At 38.0% G+C, this 17,276-nt stretch overlaps 1 protein-coding gene across 3 annotated transcripts in view; it reads left to right on the top strand.

Annotated features, from left to right (window-relative positions):
* Positions 1-12,033, top strand: part of letm2 (leucine zipper-EF-hand containing transmembrane protein 2) — a 46,556-nt gene extending 34,523 nt beyond the window's left edge. Inside the window, exons 10-11 of one of the 3 annotated variants that reach the window (XM_039769588.1) lie at positions 1,057-1,128; positions 8,150-12,033. In XM_039769588.1, coding sequence (XP_039625522.1) covers positions 1,057-1,128; positions 8,150-8,203 — 126 coding nt within the window. In that variant the 3' untranslated portion in view covers positions 8,204-12,033. Of the gene's footprint in view, positions 1-814; positions 1,035-1,056; positions 1,129-8,149 lie in introns of those variants that run through there. The other 2 variants (XM_039769590.1, XM_039769589.1) reach the window with 2 other exon arrangements.
* Positions 12,034-17,276: the final 5,243 nt, after the last annotated feature.

Raw genomic sequence — 17,276 nt, 5'->3', positions numbered from 1 at the left:
CCACGACCCTTGCTGACTGCTATGACTGTTTATTGGAAAATGGCAGGTCCTGGTACAATAAATAACCGTGCTGTTCCTGTTTCAAGCAGAATAAACCTGGTTTGCTAAAGTACTGAGGCTCAGCCTTGTGTTTTTTGGATGTAAGACAGGAACTTATAGCGTAACCCCAATCTTTTAGGATTTGCTTCTGTGAAGCCTCACTGCACCGCTGTGAGCCTGCTGTTGCCCTGCCCCAGCAAAGGACAAACAATCTTACACAGATGCAGCAATCACGCTTCAGAACGCACTTAAGCGTGACAATCCCCAAAAGAGTTCAGAAACCTCACAATATGAAGAAGAAGAAAAGGATTATTCGGCTTCTGATTGATAAATGTGCTGCCCACAACATGCTTCTGCATTTAGATAATGTTCACGTTGAATTCCTCCCAACCAATTGCACAGCAGTGCTTCAGTCTTTGGATTTGGGCATCATTTGCACCCTGAAAAAGTGTATTATCGCAAGGAAATGCTAAGAAAAATTCTCATCAGCATAACTTGTAGACAGGAGGAGATTAAAATTAATGTGAAAGAAGCTATTGAAATGATTGCAAACGCATGGATGCAAGTTAAAGAAAGCACTATGGTGACAAATACAGAATCTCATTACAACAAAATACATTTTAGGTCCCTGGAAGATCGTTGCAACGGAATTTTACCTGTATTTTAGAGTAGTATAACAGTAAGGTTTTAACAGTTCTGAAATTGTTTTTAAAGATGTGTTATCTGTTCAGAAAATTTTCAATGAGTCTATTAAAGATTGGTCACCTTTTTCTAGGTATTTGCATTCTCCTACTATTCACCATTCTTTGGGATCAGACGTCGGTTTCCTCTGGTATTTTTCTACTACTTTAACATATATGGTGTTTTAGACCAGTAACCCTATGGCACCTTAGTGTACATTAGCCTCTTTTGTCTATAAATAGACATTACTTCATAGATAAAATAGAGTTTGAACAGTTTAGTGGTTGCCCTTCTTTAGCTCTCACGTTGAATTAAAATTTTTGATTCTGTTTTCAGGGAGAGAGACTTGAAGATCAGACTGCAGAAATCATTAGCAGCAAATCGGCAAAGGCTGCTGAAATTACTACTGTAAGTTACACCATTTGCAGGAGTATGCTATATTTTAATACAGGGAAAGATTGAGCTATTTAACTATTCATCTCTCTCTCTCTCTCTCTCTCTCGGACACAGACATACGGACACATTAATGTCACCCAACACACGTTTATTTACTCGGTCCATATTTACAATAGTGCACGACAAACCCCCAAAGTCCTGGCCACAACACAGTGCCTTCTCTTTCTTCAGGCCGCCTCCTTGCCTCTCCTCCAAGGCCTTGTCTTCTCCTCCTGACTCCAGCCATTGTCTGAAGGGAGGTGGCCCCTCTTCTAGACACCCGGGTGTTCTCCAGGTGCTTCCCAGAAATGCCAGCTGCGTACCTGGAAGCACTCCGGGTGTTCCCAGTCCTCTTCCCCCGACACTTCCGGGTGTGACGGAAGTGCTGAGGTCCAGGGCTCCCAAGGCACAGGGGTGCCCCCTGGCGGTGATCACGGGCCCCTACAGGGTAGAGCTTCAAAGCTGTGTACCCGTGGCCCCCAAAGGAACCAGGGTGGTCGACCCCACATGGTCTGAGGTGGACGTAAGTCCTCTTCCAGTCCTCCTGGGCATCTCCGACAATATATATATATATATATATATCATATATATATATATATATATATATATATATATATATATCATATATAAAGTCCTGGCCATCACACACAATGCCTTCACTTAGGTGGGGGTCACGCCCTACACCCAGCCACCTGCGACAATATATATATATATATATATATATATATATAAATATAAATAGTTATAATAATCCAACACCTGTCTGTCTGCTTTTCAAGAGGGAACTTCTTAACCCTGCTTTGCTGGAAAAGTGTAAAGAAAGTAATTAATAAAGCACCCAAAATCCTACCATTTTTTGCTTTATTTGTATGTTATATTATGACAAGCAACAAAATGGAAATGGTGGCACAATGCAGAATTGATAGTTCAGCCCTTCCTTTATTAAGTATATTTGTTTTAGTAAAGTCAGACTTCCATCAATCTCCAAACTCTTAAACAGATGTCTCTAAAACAACAAATGCAATCACTTCCTCTGCATTTTTGAAAAGATCCTGTTTCTTATTAGTTTGCACTGAATTAAAATAAACTAAACAGATGCAACATTTTATCTTTATTTGTGGGAAGAAAAAAAAACTCTGTGTTGTTATAGACAGACTTCATTGTTACCTGCAGTGGTACACAGAAGGGCTGAGATAAGTGATGTATATGAAGATGTACATTTGTAGAATTTGTCTCATAGCTTTCTACTCTATCTTTCCATCAGAGATTTTTCATTTGTCTTCATTCACAGGTTCTCAAACTTTATAATGTGCCTCATTTGTTGCTTTTTATCCATAAGTATTTTATCAGTTTAAACAAATATTCAAGTAAACTAAAAATGAATGTAGCATTCACGTTTATGCTTGAATATATGATGTTACGACCACTGTCAAGGACGTGTGAGTAGAAGACATTAAGAGAGCTTGTGCGGTCTCGTTAGTTCCACCCTGAGTTGAGAGGAGGTTCTTGTATTCACATTTTGTCCTTTTTTCACCCACAGACTAGAAGTTTAGAATATCTGAGGTATATGAGGTCACTTCCTGTTTCATCCTCCTCTTTTTCTCTGGTTAATCCCTTCTGTATTTATGGCTGAACAACACAGGATCTATATCTTGTTGTGATGCTCTGTTAGAAACCTCTGATGGAGACTCCCTTAAGTCTTTGCCATCGCACTCATGACACCCCCCTTGCCATCTCTCATTTTGGACTGGTTTGGCATGGAGGCATTCTGTGATGGGGAAGTTCTGTTAGTTATTAGGCCTGAACTTACAGTGGGTGTGGCTTTTGTCCTTCTGTTTTTAAAGTTAAATCAGGCTTACCCTAGAATCCTGGAGAATGTAGAGTTGTGTGTTACAACCACTGGGAATGTATAAGTATTCCCTGTGTAGCCTAAATATTTGACCTCTGACATTTTAAGGAATGTTTTTTTGGAATGATTTGGCGTCCGACTATACCAAAATTAAACAAGTAAAGCCAGAAAAAGAACTGAGGCACCGGCTGGTGATCCTCATATATTTTAAAGGATTGATTGTTTTCACAAGCAGTAAAGTAAAACAAGAGTCACACGTGTGAATCCATCTAGTGAACTACCTCCATGATGGCAGGTGGAGGGCTATATTTCTTCAGGGAAGAAAGTTGCGTGTCTGAGAGTGACTTCACGGGTCCTTGACATTCTGAGCTTCTGGGGCCTCCTGTATAACGCTGTGCGTAGAACTCGCACTATAACATGGCGTAAGCACAAAAGCCGAAATGTGCTTACGCACAGAAAAATCCAGATGCAGGAATCTGTGCGTACTCCAACTTCCACGTTCTTCCGCTACATAAATCCCGACCAGCGTGAAAACTAACGCTCATGCACGCGCATTATGTAATGCCCCAAATCCTCCCAGAATTACGCCTATTTGAATATGCAAATCAATATAAATCGCCCTTAAGCGCAGCCTTCTGTGAAAAGACAATGGGAAAAGCACGGGGAAAATATAAGAATTTCAGCGAATACCAAGTGGAGGCAAAGGAAAAACATACTATTTGTTCAAAGAAACCGTGGTATAATCAACAAAAGGAAGTTGATCGAGTGACATAGCGTGTTGGAGAAACTTGAAAGCTCACATTCACAAATCGCACAGTGCTGGAAATAAAAAAGAAGTCACATATCAAAGTCGCCGTGAAAAGCCGAGTTGTAAGCCCACTGTCTGAGTGTCATATGAAAGCTTATTAGGGTACAGAGAAAAAAGGCACACAGTGAGGAAAAAGCACGAAATGTCAACTTCAATCTCGACATTTCCACTTTAATCACGTAGTTTATTTTGTCATTAAAGTAGAACATCATAAACTTCATCTTAAAATCGTTTAATTAACCAGTTTCTCAAATCACATCGTAATTAAAGTAGCACGTAAATGCTTTGTTTTGTATTTGATCTTCTATGTGCTCTATGTGTGTGAATCACTACTTGCTTTTTAAACCGGCTCTCTTCCTCCAACTGGACACAGAATCAATTACATTCGTAATATTACAGTTCTCTGAATAACTAAAATACTGAGATGTATACGTGATATCATTTTCATGATGATAGGAGTTAAAGCACGTTATTAAACATGTGTTTCACTTCGATGAAATAATTTATTGCAGCAGTACAATCAGGGGCTCTAGGCTTGTGGTGGCACTGGGAAGAGGAAGAATCGGTGGCTCCTTCGCCCGCCCGTCAGTAAGGTAGCTTATGCACAGTGGATGGCTGCATAGCCGTCTCGTGCTAATGACACAAGCATTTAACTTTTGCCGAAATTTGTCGCTGTGTTTTTAGCTGTGTTGTTGTTTTCTCTTTCTGTTTTATATTCAACTAGCAAAATACCCGCTTCGTAGCGGCGAAGTACTGCATTCAAATTTTTATTAAGAAAAAAAATTAAACCTTTTTAAACTGAGGGAAGATATGCCAATAATTATTTGTTAAGGATCTCTATGTATACCATGTTGTCAGTTCTGCCCTTCGGTTGTAACATGACCAAGCTGTGCGCTGAGCTTACTCTTGAGCATGTAACTTACAGTTGGCCATGTGAACAGTAATCTTGTCTCAAATCTCACAGCTTGGATTGCTGCTGTCATAATCGGTTTGAGTTTCATGGTTTGTTTCAATTACGACAGTATTTGCAGGATTTGTTGTGTTGAAGTGACATTCGGCATCTGTCAAGCGTTGTAAGCACACAACCGGTTTCATCGATAAAATCACATCCAGCTTTTGAGAGTTTAAACATTCATAAACATCAAAGTGTCCACTATTGAAATCGTCACCTGTGAATCTAAGATGTTTAAGAGGCATTGGCGTTTGTCGAAAGGTGTAAAATATTTGGCCATTTCGGTACACTTGAAAGCGACAACCGAACAATTCAGCGGCAGCCATCAACTCACATTCAGAACCATAGGTGAAGGGCTTAAGAATTTCACTCTTCTAGTGCTCCTGTGTAGTCTAATCATCTCCTGTACCGTCATCAGTCCACACCTTGAACCTGTCCCAGTCATTCAATACATAAGACAGAATGTTCCTCCGGATATCAAGGGTGAGCCTGATATGGCCGTGCAATATGTAACAAAGAGAATGGAAAAGGTAGGTGGTACAGTATCTCCGGGCATGAAAACCACTCGGTAAGTGACAGTTCTTTGATCGATAGAGATCACCTCAATACACATGGTAATGAGGGTTGGAATGATAAAGGAAATGGGTACCTGAGCAATGTAAAGTAAGTGTAAAATACCTATACAATAACTATAATTGTAATAAACAAACAATAAAACAGCCGAGAAGCCGTGGATTAAACAAAAAGGTTGTAGTTATCAGTAGGGAGACGTGAATCCCGTGGCGAAGCAAGGAAGGGAATGTAGAGACCGGAGCGACGGACGGTCTTATATAGTCAGGCAGCCAACAATGTGGGAGGCGTTGGGATGGGGGACCCAACGCCACCTCACACGGTGACCGAGGTGCAGGCTATGGACGTATATAGGTACGTAAGTAGGATTCAGTTAGCGTTGGGAACCCGTGTACCAAATTTCTTGAAGACGGGCCCATAAGTAACAAAGACTGTTGAAAAGTTCAATATGGCGGCCGACAGTGGCATCATACCACTGAAATAAGTACGTACATTGGTTTCGTTAGTGCAGGGAAGCCGCCTACCAAATTTGGAGAAGATGGGGCCATAAATAAAAAAGTTCAACATGGCGGACATTGTTGACCGTTATGACCATTACGCGTAGAATTTCGAAATGAAACCTGCTTAACTTTTATAAGTAAGCTGTAAGGAATGAGCCTGCCAAATTTCAGCCTTCTACCTACACGGAAGTTGGAGAATTAGTGATGTTGGAAAGTTCAATATGGCGGCTGACAGTGGCATCATACCACCGAAATAAGTGCGTACATTGGTTTCGGTTAGCTCAGGGAAGCCACCTACTAAATTTCGTGAAGATGGGGCCGTAAATAAGAAAGTTCAACATGCCGGACGTTGTTGACCGTTATGACCGTTCGCGTAGAATTTGAAATGAAACCTGCTTAACTTTTGTAAGTAAGCTGTAAGGAATGAGCCTGCCAAATTTCAGCCTTCTACCTACACGGGAAGTTGGAGAATTAGTGACGTTGGAAAGTTCAATATGGCGGCCGACAGTGGTGTCATACCAACGAAATAAGTACGGACATCGGTTTCCGTTAAAGTTCAATATGGCGGCCGACAGCTGCATCATACCACGAAATAAGTAATGCGTACATCGCGGTTTTGGTTACTGCAGGGAAGCCACCTACCATATTTCGTGAAGATGGGGTCAGCCTTCTACCTACACGGGAAGATTGAAAATTGGTGACGTTGGAAAGTTCAATATGGCGGCCGAGCGTGGCGTCATCCAATCGAAATAAGTAAGTACATCGGTTTCGGTTAGCGCAGGGAAGCCACCTACCAAATTTCGTGAAGATGGGGCCATAAATAAGAAAGTTCAACATGGCGGATGTTGTCAACCGTTATTGACCGTTATGACCGTTACGTGTAGAATTTCGAAATGAAACCTGCTTAACTTTTGTAAGTAAGCTGTAAGGAATAAGCCTGCCAAATTTCAGCTTTCTACCTACATGGGAAGTTGGAGAATTAGTGATGAGTGAGTGAGTGAGTGAGTGAGGGCTTTGCCTTTTATTAGTATAGATATATATTGGCGTAGCCATCACTGCAGTCAGTGCTTTTCTTTCCCCAAGTAACCGATCGCCATATAATCAGCTCTGTAATAGACGTTAAGCCATCTGTAAGCTTAGCACCGATTCTTCAAAACGTTTAAAGAACATTGAAATGTCTTTGTGGTACATATTTAATTATTCTATCCTTAACGACACTCCCAGTGAAGAATATAGATTATTTAAATGACGTTAAAGTTGTATCTGTATAATTTAATAAACATATTTTGCTGAATTTCACCTTATAAATGATATCGTTTCTGTTTCTGAACCGCGAGGTCCGTACAGGAAAGGCTTTAAAACATTTTGCAGTGCCTGAGACAGCATGTCCTTGAAGCTGTATACCGATAATTCCCTTTCCGATCAGCTGCTGCTGTGATTCACACTCAGATACAGTGATATAAATACTCTGAGTGGGGCAGTGAGAGTAATATTGAAACAGATGATCTGCTGTGGCAACTCCTAACAAGAGGAGCTGAAAGAAGAAGAAGAAGAAAAAGAAGAAGAAGTGAGAGTAACAACGCTAAAGCAGTTATGGTATTTGGAATACTATGGCTGTTCCCTCTACCATTATATTGTTACAAGTTAATTACAATCGGATGCATTACACTAATAAACAATATGCGGTTAGTTTCGGTGTATTTATAAAGCCGCGTCAGGAAAATAAGGTGTAACCATACAGGAACATTAGCACTGCTTTGACGCTGGGTGCCGCCAGTCTGCAAAACCGAGCGGAGAACTTGCGTACGACAAGGTATGAGGTACCGTGGAAAAGTGCGTGGATTTACGCCAAGTGTAGGTTTTATACATCGCGATTTGAACGTGGAAAAGTTCTTACGCAACATTTCTGTGCGTACGCACCGTTTATACATGAGGCCCCTGGTCTGTGGATGAAAAAGGACAACCTGTCAATACCAGCAGCCACTCTAGTCACTAATGAGACCACACAAGCCCTTTGAAAGCTCCCTACTCTCATGCATATGACATTACATACTGTATAATAAGAATGTTTGTGAACTTCACTAGGAAGTAGAATTTGTGAGAATATTTTTTTCTCCTTTTAAATAATTATGACAGTTTACTGACAATTTTCATACTAACACTTATCTCAATAATCATGATGCTTTAAAAAAAATATCTAAAAGAATCTAATCCTAAAGCATGCATATATATTATAAGCCTTGCCTATGTAATCAGAAATTTTGCAGTTATACTTTTTGTGCCACTAACAACTAATGCTGCCTCTTTTTCATCAGTGTAAAGGTTCAGCAGATGCTCAGAAGTCCCAAGCCAGTGCTAATGGCATCTGAAGATTGTCAGTCTATGGAAAATAACAAAAAAAGAAGTTAACAGAATTGGACTAAATTGTTCCTGACAGACCAATTATGTTTTTGGAAATTGTTTGATAAAGATTTGCCATAGCTGTGTTTAAAAAGATTAAAGTCCTTACCTTATTTATCTTGTCATGGTTAACATAACTAAATCCGTTGTTGATTTTAAGGGTATCTGGTGAAAATTTTTATATATAAATTTCCAGTCACCCAATTTTTTTCTACATAGATCTTATATGTAGAATAATTTATGTGTTAAAGGCAACTTTGATAAAAGTTACAAATAATGTATATTTACATATTTCAACTGCTACTAACTGTAAAAAAAAAATAAAGTTTATATTTATAAATATTTCTCTTAAAGGGAATTCCATATATTTTAAACCTCATAACACAGTGAGGTAATTTATTAGGCCATTTTTTAACCTGTAAGGGGAATTTTAACTCATTACATATTGTTGCTAAAATGCATTGCCTTTTTCTTTTTGTACCGTTTTGTTAATGCAATGTGTGAAAGAATATACTTTGTTGACAAGCAGGCTTTCTGAAGTTGAAAGTTTGTGTTTTGTTGCAGATACTGTCAAAATCATTATAATTCTGTGTGGAAAGAATAAGGTTAAAATTGTTCCTTTGGCAATTAGATTTAGAGTTTAGTTTGACCGTGCATATTTTTGTGGAAGATAGCTTTGGAGGAGGTGTGCTTGTATGTTGTTTTAAGTTTCAGTGGTCTTAACTCATGAACATGTTTTTTGCAGGACTGACCATACAAAAGACAAGCTTTTGTTCTGAGTTCACTGTAATAAAATATTATCTGCAGTTAATGTCCGAAACATAATCTTGTTGGGATAAAAAAAAGCAATAACCCTCTGGATGTTGCAGAGTAGCCTTATAAAAATCTGCATCTATTCCTCTAATTATGTCTTCTTCTAATTGCTAATGTTTTCTCCTTCTCTGTTTTAAATTAATTTTTCATTATGCTGGAGATACAATCCGAAATCACATCTTTGGTTGTAGAGTTCAAGATTTTTCTCACCAAATGTCTTTACCTGAACGATTTATGGCCACAAAGTCATTCAGTACTGTGTTGATACTTTGTTACTGAACAAAATCTATAATTTATTATAGTATTTATCTTCATTTTTAGTTTGATACAGAAATTAATTTAAAACAAAGATTTTGGAGGATGGTTTAAACAAATTGTTAAAAATAGCACTCCTTAATCAGTTCTAGAGTATTTTTACATTAACTTTATCATTTATTACCTGTGCTGTAATCAAAGTAAAAAGGGAAAAACATCCCCTGTAAATGCTGTGTAATGTTTGTAATTCCTTAATACAGTCGTCTTTCTTTTTCACATTTATTTTAAGTTGCAAAGACAACTGAAATCACTTTACTATGGTGGTCTTTGTTTTTTGGTATTTTTTTGCCTTTTGTTGTTGAAGCTTGAATGAAGCTTTATATTATATAGAGTGTATGACTGTTTACATGCTATGCATACTTCGGTTAAACTTGTGGTTTAATCTTAAAAGTATACATCTGTGTATTACACACATTGCTCACACAGACATATATTTTTGTATGTGTATATTTTCTACAGTATATTTAAAAATGCATAAATATATAGCATGTATTCGTGAGTGTGTGTAATATACTGTATAATCCCTGTATCACTTTACAAGATGTTAAATACAAGAACATAAAAATAAAATGTAAATATTCTTAAAAGTACTACACTCAAGAGTTAATTACTTAGATTATTCTAATATGGTGCTAAGTGACATTTTATGGTCTAATACTGTAGTTTACAAATAGATGAGCAGATGTCATGCTTTGGCATGTCAGCTTATAACTTTGAACTAGAACATCTATTTCTTTATTTATTCCGTTCTCGTAAAAAGTAGCGTTTCTCCTGTTGTTTAGGTAAATTCCTAATACACATTGAAAAAATACCTTCATCTACAATAACAACTTGATCTCTTTGAAAATGTATGTATTCAGTTAAAATAATGTATGTATACTGTACTGTGCAAAGTCCACCCAAGAAGCTTATTTAAAATTAATCATCTGGACAGGGTTTATTTGCCCAAGAAAACAATATATAACATTAGATTAAACACAGATATTGGTATAATAAAAGTAACAATAGTATTTGTGGTTTTTAAAAGTATTTTGAGTGTCCTCCCTTAGAACACAAAACTGAAGTAATTCACTTTGGTTCACTGCTGTATAATTTATTTCAAATTGGCCTGCGGAAAATTCTTTGAAGCTTCTTGCTTACGGAGTTTTCCATAATTCTTCATTTGACTATTTTTGTTTTTTCTTTCTTTTTTTCCTGCTGTGAAAGTGATTCGACAGCCTCAGTCAGGTGTTACAGAGTGGCATGCTAAAGTTTGGGCACCCTTGCTTAAAACGTCTGTTACTTTAAAGAGTTTAGTGAGCAGAAGATGAACTGATTACCAAAAGGCATAAAGTTAAAGATGACACATTTCTTTTCAGCATTTTATGCAAGATTAGTCTATTGTTTTTGTTTTGTACAATTGTACAGTGAATAAAAGCACCATGTAAAGGTTTGGGCACCCCAAGATATTTGAGATCCTAGTAAACTTTTCCCACGGTCTCCGACATTCATTGGCTTGTTAGGGCTATGGCTTGTTCACAGTCATCGTAATGTAAATTTGCAAAGCTGTATAAATTCTATGACTACTCAAACCTTGTCCCAACAATCGGCAGCCATGAGCTCCTTTAAGCAGCTGCCTAGCACACTGACAAATGATATAATTGATGCTCAGAAAGCAGAAGAAGGCTACAAGAAGATAAAGCATTAAGAGGTAGCTGTTTCCTCAGTTTGTATTGTTATTAAGAAATGGCAGTTAACAGGAACGGTGGAGGTCAAGTTGAGGTCTGATAGCCCAAGAAAACATTCTGAAAGAACTGCTTGCTGGATTGCTAGAATGGTAAATAAAAACCCCTTTTTGACTGCAAAACACTTTCTAGAAGATTTAGCAGGATCTGGAGTGGTGGTGCACTGTTCTACTGTTCAGTAACACCTGGACAAATATACCCGTGTGGTAGATTCAAAAGAAGAAAACCTTTCCTACATCCTAGCCACAAAATTCGGTGTCTAAAGTTTCCAAAATGCATCAGGCTTGCTTATAGATTTGCAGACAAGTCCTCTGGACTAATGAAGACAAAATAGAACACAGTTGGTCACAATGTACAAATGTATGTTTGGAGTGGTGCAGAATTCCTAGAAAAGAACATCTCTCCAACTATTAAGCATGGGAGTGCATCAATCATGCTTTAGGCTTGTGTTGTAGTCAGTGGCACAGGAAATGTGTCAATGGAAGAGAGAAGAATGGATTTGAATAAATACCAGCAAATTCTGGAAGCAAACATTACACCATCTGTATAAAAGTTGAAGTTAAAAAGAGAATGGGTCGTACAACAAGACAATGATTCAAAACACACCTCAAAATCTATAATGAAATACCTCGATATGTAAACTGACGGTTTTGCATGTCCCTCACAGTCCCCCTGAAGAATCTGTTGATGGCTTTCAAAAGAGCAGTGCATTCAAAATGACCTCAGAGTCTTACAGAATTAGAAGCCTTTTGCAAGCACTGATGGGTGAAAATACCCAAAGTAAGAAGTGAAACTCTTAGCTTGCTATAAAAAGTGTTTACAAGCTGTGATTCTTTCCCAAATGCAGTGTTGCTAAGTACAGACCACGCTGGGTGCCCAAACTTTTGCTTCTGGCATTTTTCATTTTTTTGGTATTTTGTATCTGTGAATGATGGAAATAAAATACAGTCTTGCTTAAAATATTAAAGAAATGTGCCTTTTGGTGATCAGTTCATCTTCTGCTCACTTAACTCTTCACAGGAACAGACATTTTAAACAAGGTGCCCAGACTTTTGCATGCCACTTCAGCTGTCTTTAATCTGCAGACTTAACACTCCAGGAAGATCTTACTTCTATACTTTCTTATGGTATATAGTGGTTTCATGAGCAAATAGATGTGTATAGCCCTTTCTATTAAATACATTGAAAGTAGAAAAGAATACATACTTGTATTGTACATTGGTTCCTGATCCAACTGATGCTTGAATATAGTGTTTCGGCAAGGAAACTGGTGATGGTTCTTTTTTTTTTTTTTGTCCTATCAAATGTATTGCTCATAATGTGTATTTCAGATTAAAGAATATTTTGTTATTATTTAAGGGTGCTTGGTTTCTTTCACATCAGTCCATAATTCACTTGTTTTCCCAAATCCATCACATCCCAGTGTTATTAGGGCTGAAGCTCCTTGTAACAATATCCTGGTAGAATCAGGTGAAGGACCCAACCTTGGCTAGGACCGCAATCCATCACAGAGCAAACTCACTCCAACCCAGCCAATACAGAGTCACCGATTAAACCTAACCTGAATATCTTTACAGTAAGAGAGAAATGTGTGCCAATGCCACAGGGACCGTGCCTGGGCATAAAGTTGAATTTGTGCTCCGGTGCTGTTAAACAGTGGTCTTAACCCCTGGGTTGACATAAACCCCTTTGCAATATATGTATTTTTTTTTTTTGTTTTCCTTATTTTCTTAAGCTGTTATTCAGTCAGTACTGATAAAAGAATTTATACATTCAGAGGCCATTTTCACTTTTTGCTAAAATATTTTTTCAAAAGTAAATTTGATTCCATTTTCTGCCTTTCTTGCAAATTCCAAACTTCTGTAAGTTCATTCTTCCATCCTCCAATACAGCCCATTGTCTTGCTGGGGTCTTGAACTGGGTTACTGATGCATCTTTTCTATCAACCATTGCATTTTGTGCGCCTCTAATAATTGCCATTGACCATTCTTAACTTTGAAGTTGAGTTGGCAGACACGTTTTTATGAGCAATGTATGTCTGTTATGATGGAGCTTTCATTTCTTAATAAATTGGACTGGCTATTTGTAGCATGAGATGGAAATATTGTGATTTACAGTAATTTTATAGTCTTTTGTGATCTTTACTTTTATCAATTTAGTGGTGACTATTATTACCATTACTTCATATTAATAGTGATTTCAAATGGGCACAAGCAGAGGCTAGTTTTTTTTTTTCCCAGGGCAATTTCACATTTGAGCTGCCAAAACAAAGTGATGTCAATACTTGTGCAAGCAGCAGATTGTGGTTTTAAATCTCTACACTCAAACAACTAATATTTTAAAATATTTGTCATCAAGTAACATCTGGAAACGTTATGTAAAATCTATATCAGTATATGCAGATTTGCTTTACCGTCCTTTTATTGTTCTAACAGGACTGTGCACAACACAGGATGCACTCACACAAATATCCACATACTCTCATAGAGGGACCTTTTTAAAGTCCCTATTTAATTAGTCTTAAGTCTTAATTTTTTTGTATATTCAGGGAATATTAATTTCATAGAAAATATTTTACCTGAGGCAGAAAGACTGATTGTCTTTTTTATTTCAATACATTTCTTTACAAATATCCCCTAAACTTTTACAATATGCACCAGCATTTCTATTCCATAACACCCATTTCTGTGAGTATAATTACTGGAAATACTAAGTTAAAGTACTATGAACAGAAGTTTTTAAACTGAAGATAGTAGGTGTGCTTTTGGTTTGGCTTCTGTTGATTCCTGGAGGAGATGATTTTTTTGTCCCAATCCATCTGGGTTGGCTTTTTCTGGCACATGTAGAAGAATTTCAGGAGCTCTTTTCCTTTTTCACTTTGGTTGCACTTTCTGATTACATTCGGTATTGCAGTTTGTGTTTGTAGTTTCACACACGGTGTCCTTGTTTGCTAGCATAAAATGTATATCTGCTAGGTAGTCAGCGATCAGGCAACTCCTGTCTTTAGGTAGATGAACATTTTGAATTACCTACAACCTCCCTTGTTTGTGAGCCATTCTTAAATTTAGCAAGTTTTGGACTTATATCACCCTCATCTAACTCACCTGGGGTCCTCTACATTTCCAGTCCAGTGCCAAATTAACCTTTGGAATGAAAAGGATCACACCAGCCTTGGCTATGGCCACACCTTAGGCGACAGGCGTCCATGCCGAGAGCACAAAGCATAAAGAGAGGACATATCTTAGACTTGTAATGGATTATAAAGGAAGAAATTACCGCTTTTCCATTGATGCCTTACATGCACATAAGCCCAATCTTTTTGGTTGATAATTAGAGCACAGTTTTGTCCCTCAAGGGTGCCAGTCATTAAATTATGGCTCTTTCTCCCCAACCAAGTGTTTAAATGGTACATTACGGACACATATATGGATGTCAGTTTGCCTGTGATTGATCAGTCTTCTCACATGAGATCCAGAAACTGCATTTTAAAGATGCCCTTTGGAGAGAGAAGTGACATTTGAACTGAGGTTAAAAGTCAATTGAAGAGAGTATGGCAGCTCCTTCTTAAGTAAAGGACTTATGTGCCCAAGCAAAATAGATAATGCCTGCCTGTCCTACAAGATCCACCTGTATACTAATTCATTGTTCAAGTGTCCTGTCTTCAGCTGAGTGCACTTCCTGTTTGTTCTCTAGTCTGATTTTTCTGGAAGTATTTTTTACAACATTATTTTACCAGAAAATGCTTCTGTTTTACTCCTTGTGAACTAAGAGCATGACTGGATAAATGACCTGTGGATATTGAGACATGACTAAATTGAGTTTTGTTTCCCTGGACATTTTAATATTGTTTAGTTTTGTTCAGTATTAGCCATTGACGCCTGTTATAAACTTTGTGATCTCCACTTCCTTAAAAACATGAGATTAAAAGTATTTCTCAGACATTTCTGCAAACAATATGGCAAATGTAACGATAAAAAATATAATTTTCTGGAGCAGTATTCTTTTCATACCGTAGAGACAGAGCATCAGAAGCTTGATTTTGGAAATAGTGTCTCTGGTACAACATTAACATGGGGCAAGTTTCTTATCTGTCAAAGAGATGATTGGCTCTTTAACTGTGCCCCAGTGGTTTGGTTTAGAGAAGAGACATCCAAAGGCTGGGTGGCTTAATGACTTCCAAAACAAAAGTACTCAAATGTTAAGCCATTGTGATAAAATAGCACTAGGGTGTGGTAGATGTCACCATGAACACAATCTTACATAGTATTATTATCTTCATTTTTCCAATAAGTGATTTAATTACATACTGTATACTCCTCTTCTTCTTCCACTTTCTCTCCACAATCGTAAATTCTGACACTTTCTAGGACTGTTAGTGTGTTCTAGCTTCACTTTGAATGTTTACATTTCAAAAAGGCTTTGATCTACAGTTTATATGATGAATCATATTCAAACTAAAATATTTCCTCACGTGCATGTATGGTAAATACAAGCTATTTGTACAGCTATATGTAAAATGTAGAAAATAATAATGATGTAGGCCTACATAATCAATTTAAACTGTGTCACTGATACACTAACATCACCAACCTCTTTGTTTTTTTGAAATGCTTTGCAAAACCTTTCCATTTGCAGATTTGTTATAAAGTATTTTCTGTGAAATGTATTTTGGATTGGATTTAAATCAAAAGATTTTTTGGCCAGTGATTTTAACTTCTTCAATGAGGGCGGCACGGTGGTGCAGTGGTAGTGCTGCTGCCTCGCAGTTAGGAGACCTGGGTTGGCTTCCTGGGTCCTCCCCTTGTGGAGTTTGCATGTTCTCCCTGTGTCTTCATGAGTTTCCTCTCACAGTCCAAAGACATGCAGGTTAGGTGCATTGGCGATCCTAGACTGTCCCTAGTGTGTGAGTGTGTGTGTGTGCCCTGCAGTGGGCTGACACCCTGCCTGGGATTTGTTCCTGCCATGTGCTGGCTGGGATTGGCTCCAGCAGACCACTATAACCCTGTTTTAGGATACAGGGGGTTGGACAATGACTGACTGACTGATTTCTTAAATGAGCTGGCAGGGTGTTTTAGGGCATTGTCTTGCTGGCTTGTGAAGAACAGGCCTTTGACTGATACATTTTTGACCAAAGCCAAACACATTGTTTCTCTATATTTCAAGTTTTTCTGTTGCTACAATTATCAGTTAATTCATCAATATGAATCTTTAATTTAAGCAAATTTCTGACTGCCTGGCAGCCACTCTTTTGGCTGTATTTAGCATTAATGTCTGCGATGTCCCATCTATTGGACAGTTGTTTTGTAATGCACAGAAAGACCATGTCATTAACCTAAGAGTCAGATCTAAAACTAAATGATGGAGATTTCTTTTAAGTGAGTGGTAGAACTGGTGGCTGCAATGTCAATAATCCATGTTAGATTCTCACAGCTGACATCACCTCAGGGGCAACATGTAAAGCCATTTCTGCCGACCAAAAGTGACGACAGAACCTCAAAATACATTAATAACCATATTACATGATGCTTCCATGCAGTTTCAGACAGAAAACACTAATTCAAAACTTGTCAGCTTACACGAGAGACGGAGAGTATTGAGAAGCGCCTTACTTACAAAAGTGTCATCAAACTTTTGCCGGGAGAGTGCTGTACACTGCATGTGCGTCTAATGGGTGTTACATTAATTAAAGCCCCCCCCCTGCCCCCGCTACAACAGGCAAACAGGAACTATATACAAAAGATACAATGATTGCATTCACATTAAACAAAATTCACAATATATAAAACAGAAGAATTTCAGTATATAAAAAAATAGTTTTGAGAATGTTCACAAAAATATAAAACATAATAAACTAACTCTGCCACACATGCAGACATGGCTCTGACGTGCGGGATACTAGACGCGTGTTTGTGAAAGCCGCCACCGTCTTTTTCTAGAGCTTTTTTCCAATTAGTGTAGCCGTGTTTGGTGAATATATCCGAACTGGAAACACTAAATTTGCGGCAGGCAAAGCAAAAACTGGCATCACGGACAACAAAATATTCAAGCCATGGTCGATACTGATACCAGCTTGCACTAAAACATATGAGTGTCTTTCCGAATGTGTGCTTGGGATAATTAATTAAAATGGGTTGGGATGGGCTGTCCATATTTAAGTCAGGCAGACCGGACTGTATATTTTGTCGAAGGC

The sequence above is a fragment of the Polypterus senegalus genome, chromosome 11, assembly GCF_016835505.1.
Source record: "Polypterus senegalus isolate Bchr_013 chromosome 11, ASM1683550v1, whole genome shotgun sequence".
NCBI classification, from domain to species: Eukaryota; Metazoa; Chordata; class Cladistia; order Polypteriformes; family Polypteridae; genus Polypterus; species Polypterus senegalus.
This window is presented reverse-complemented; position numbering and strand designations above follow the sequence as displayed.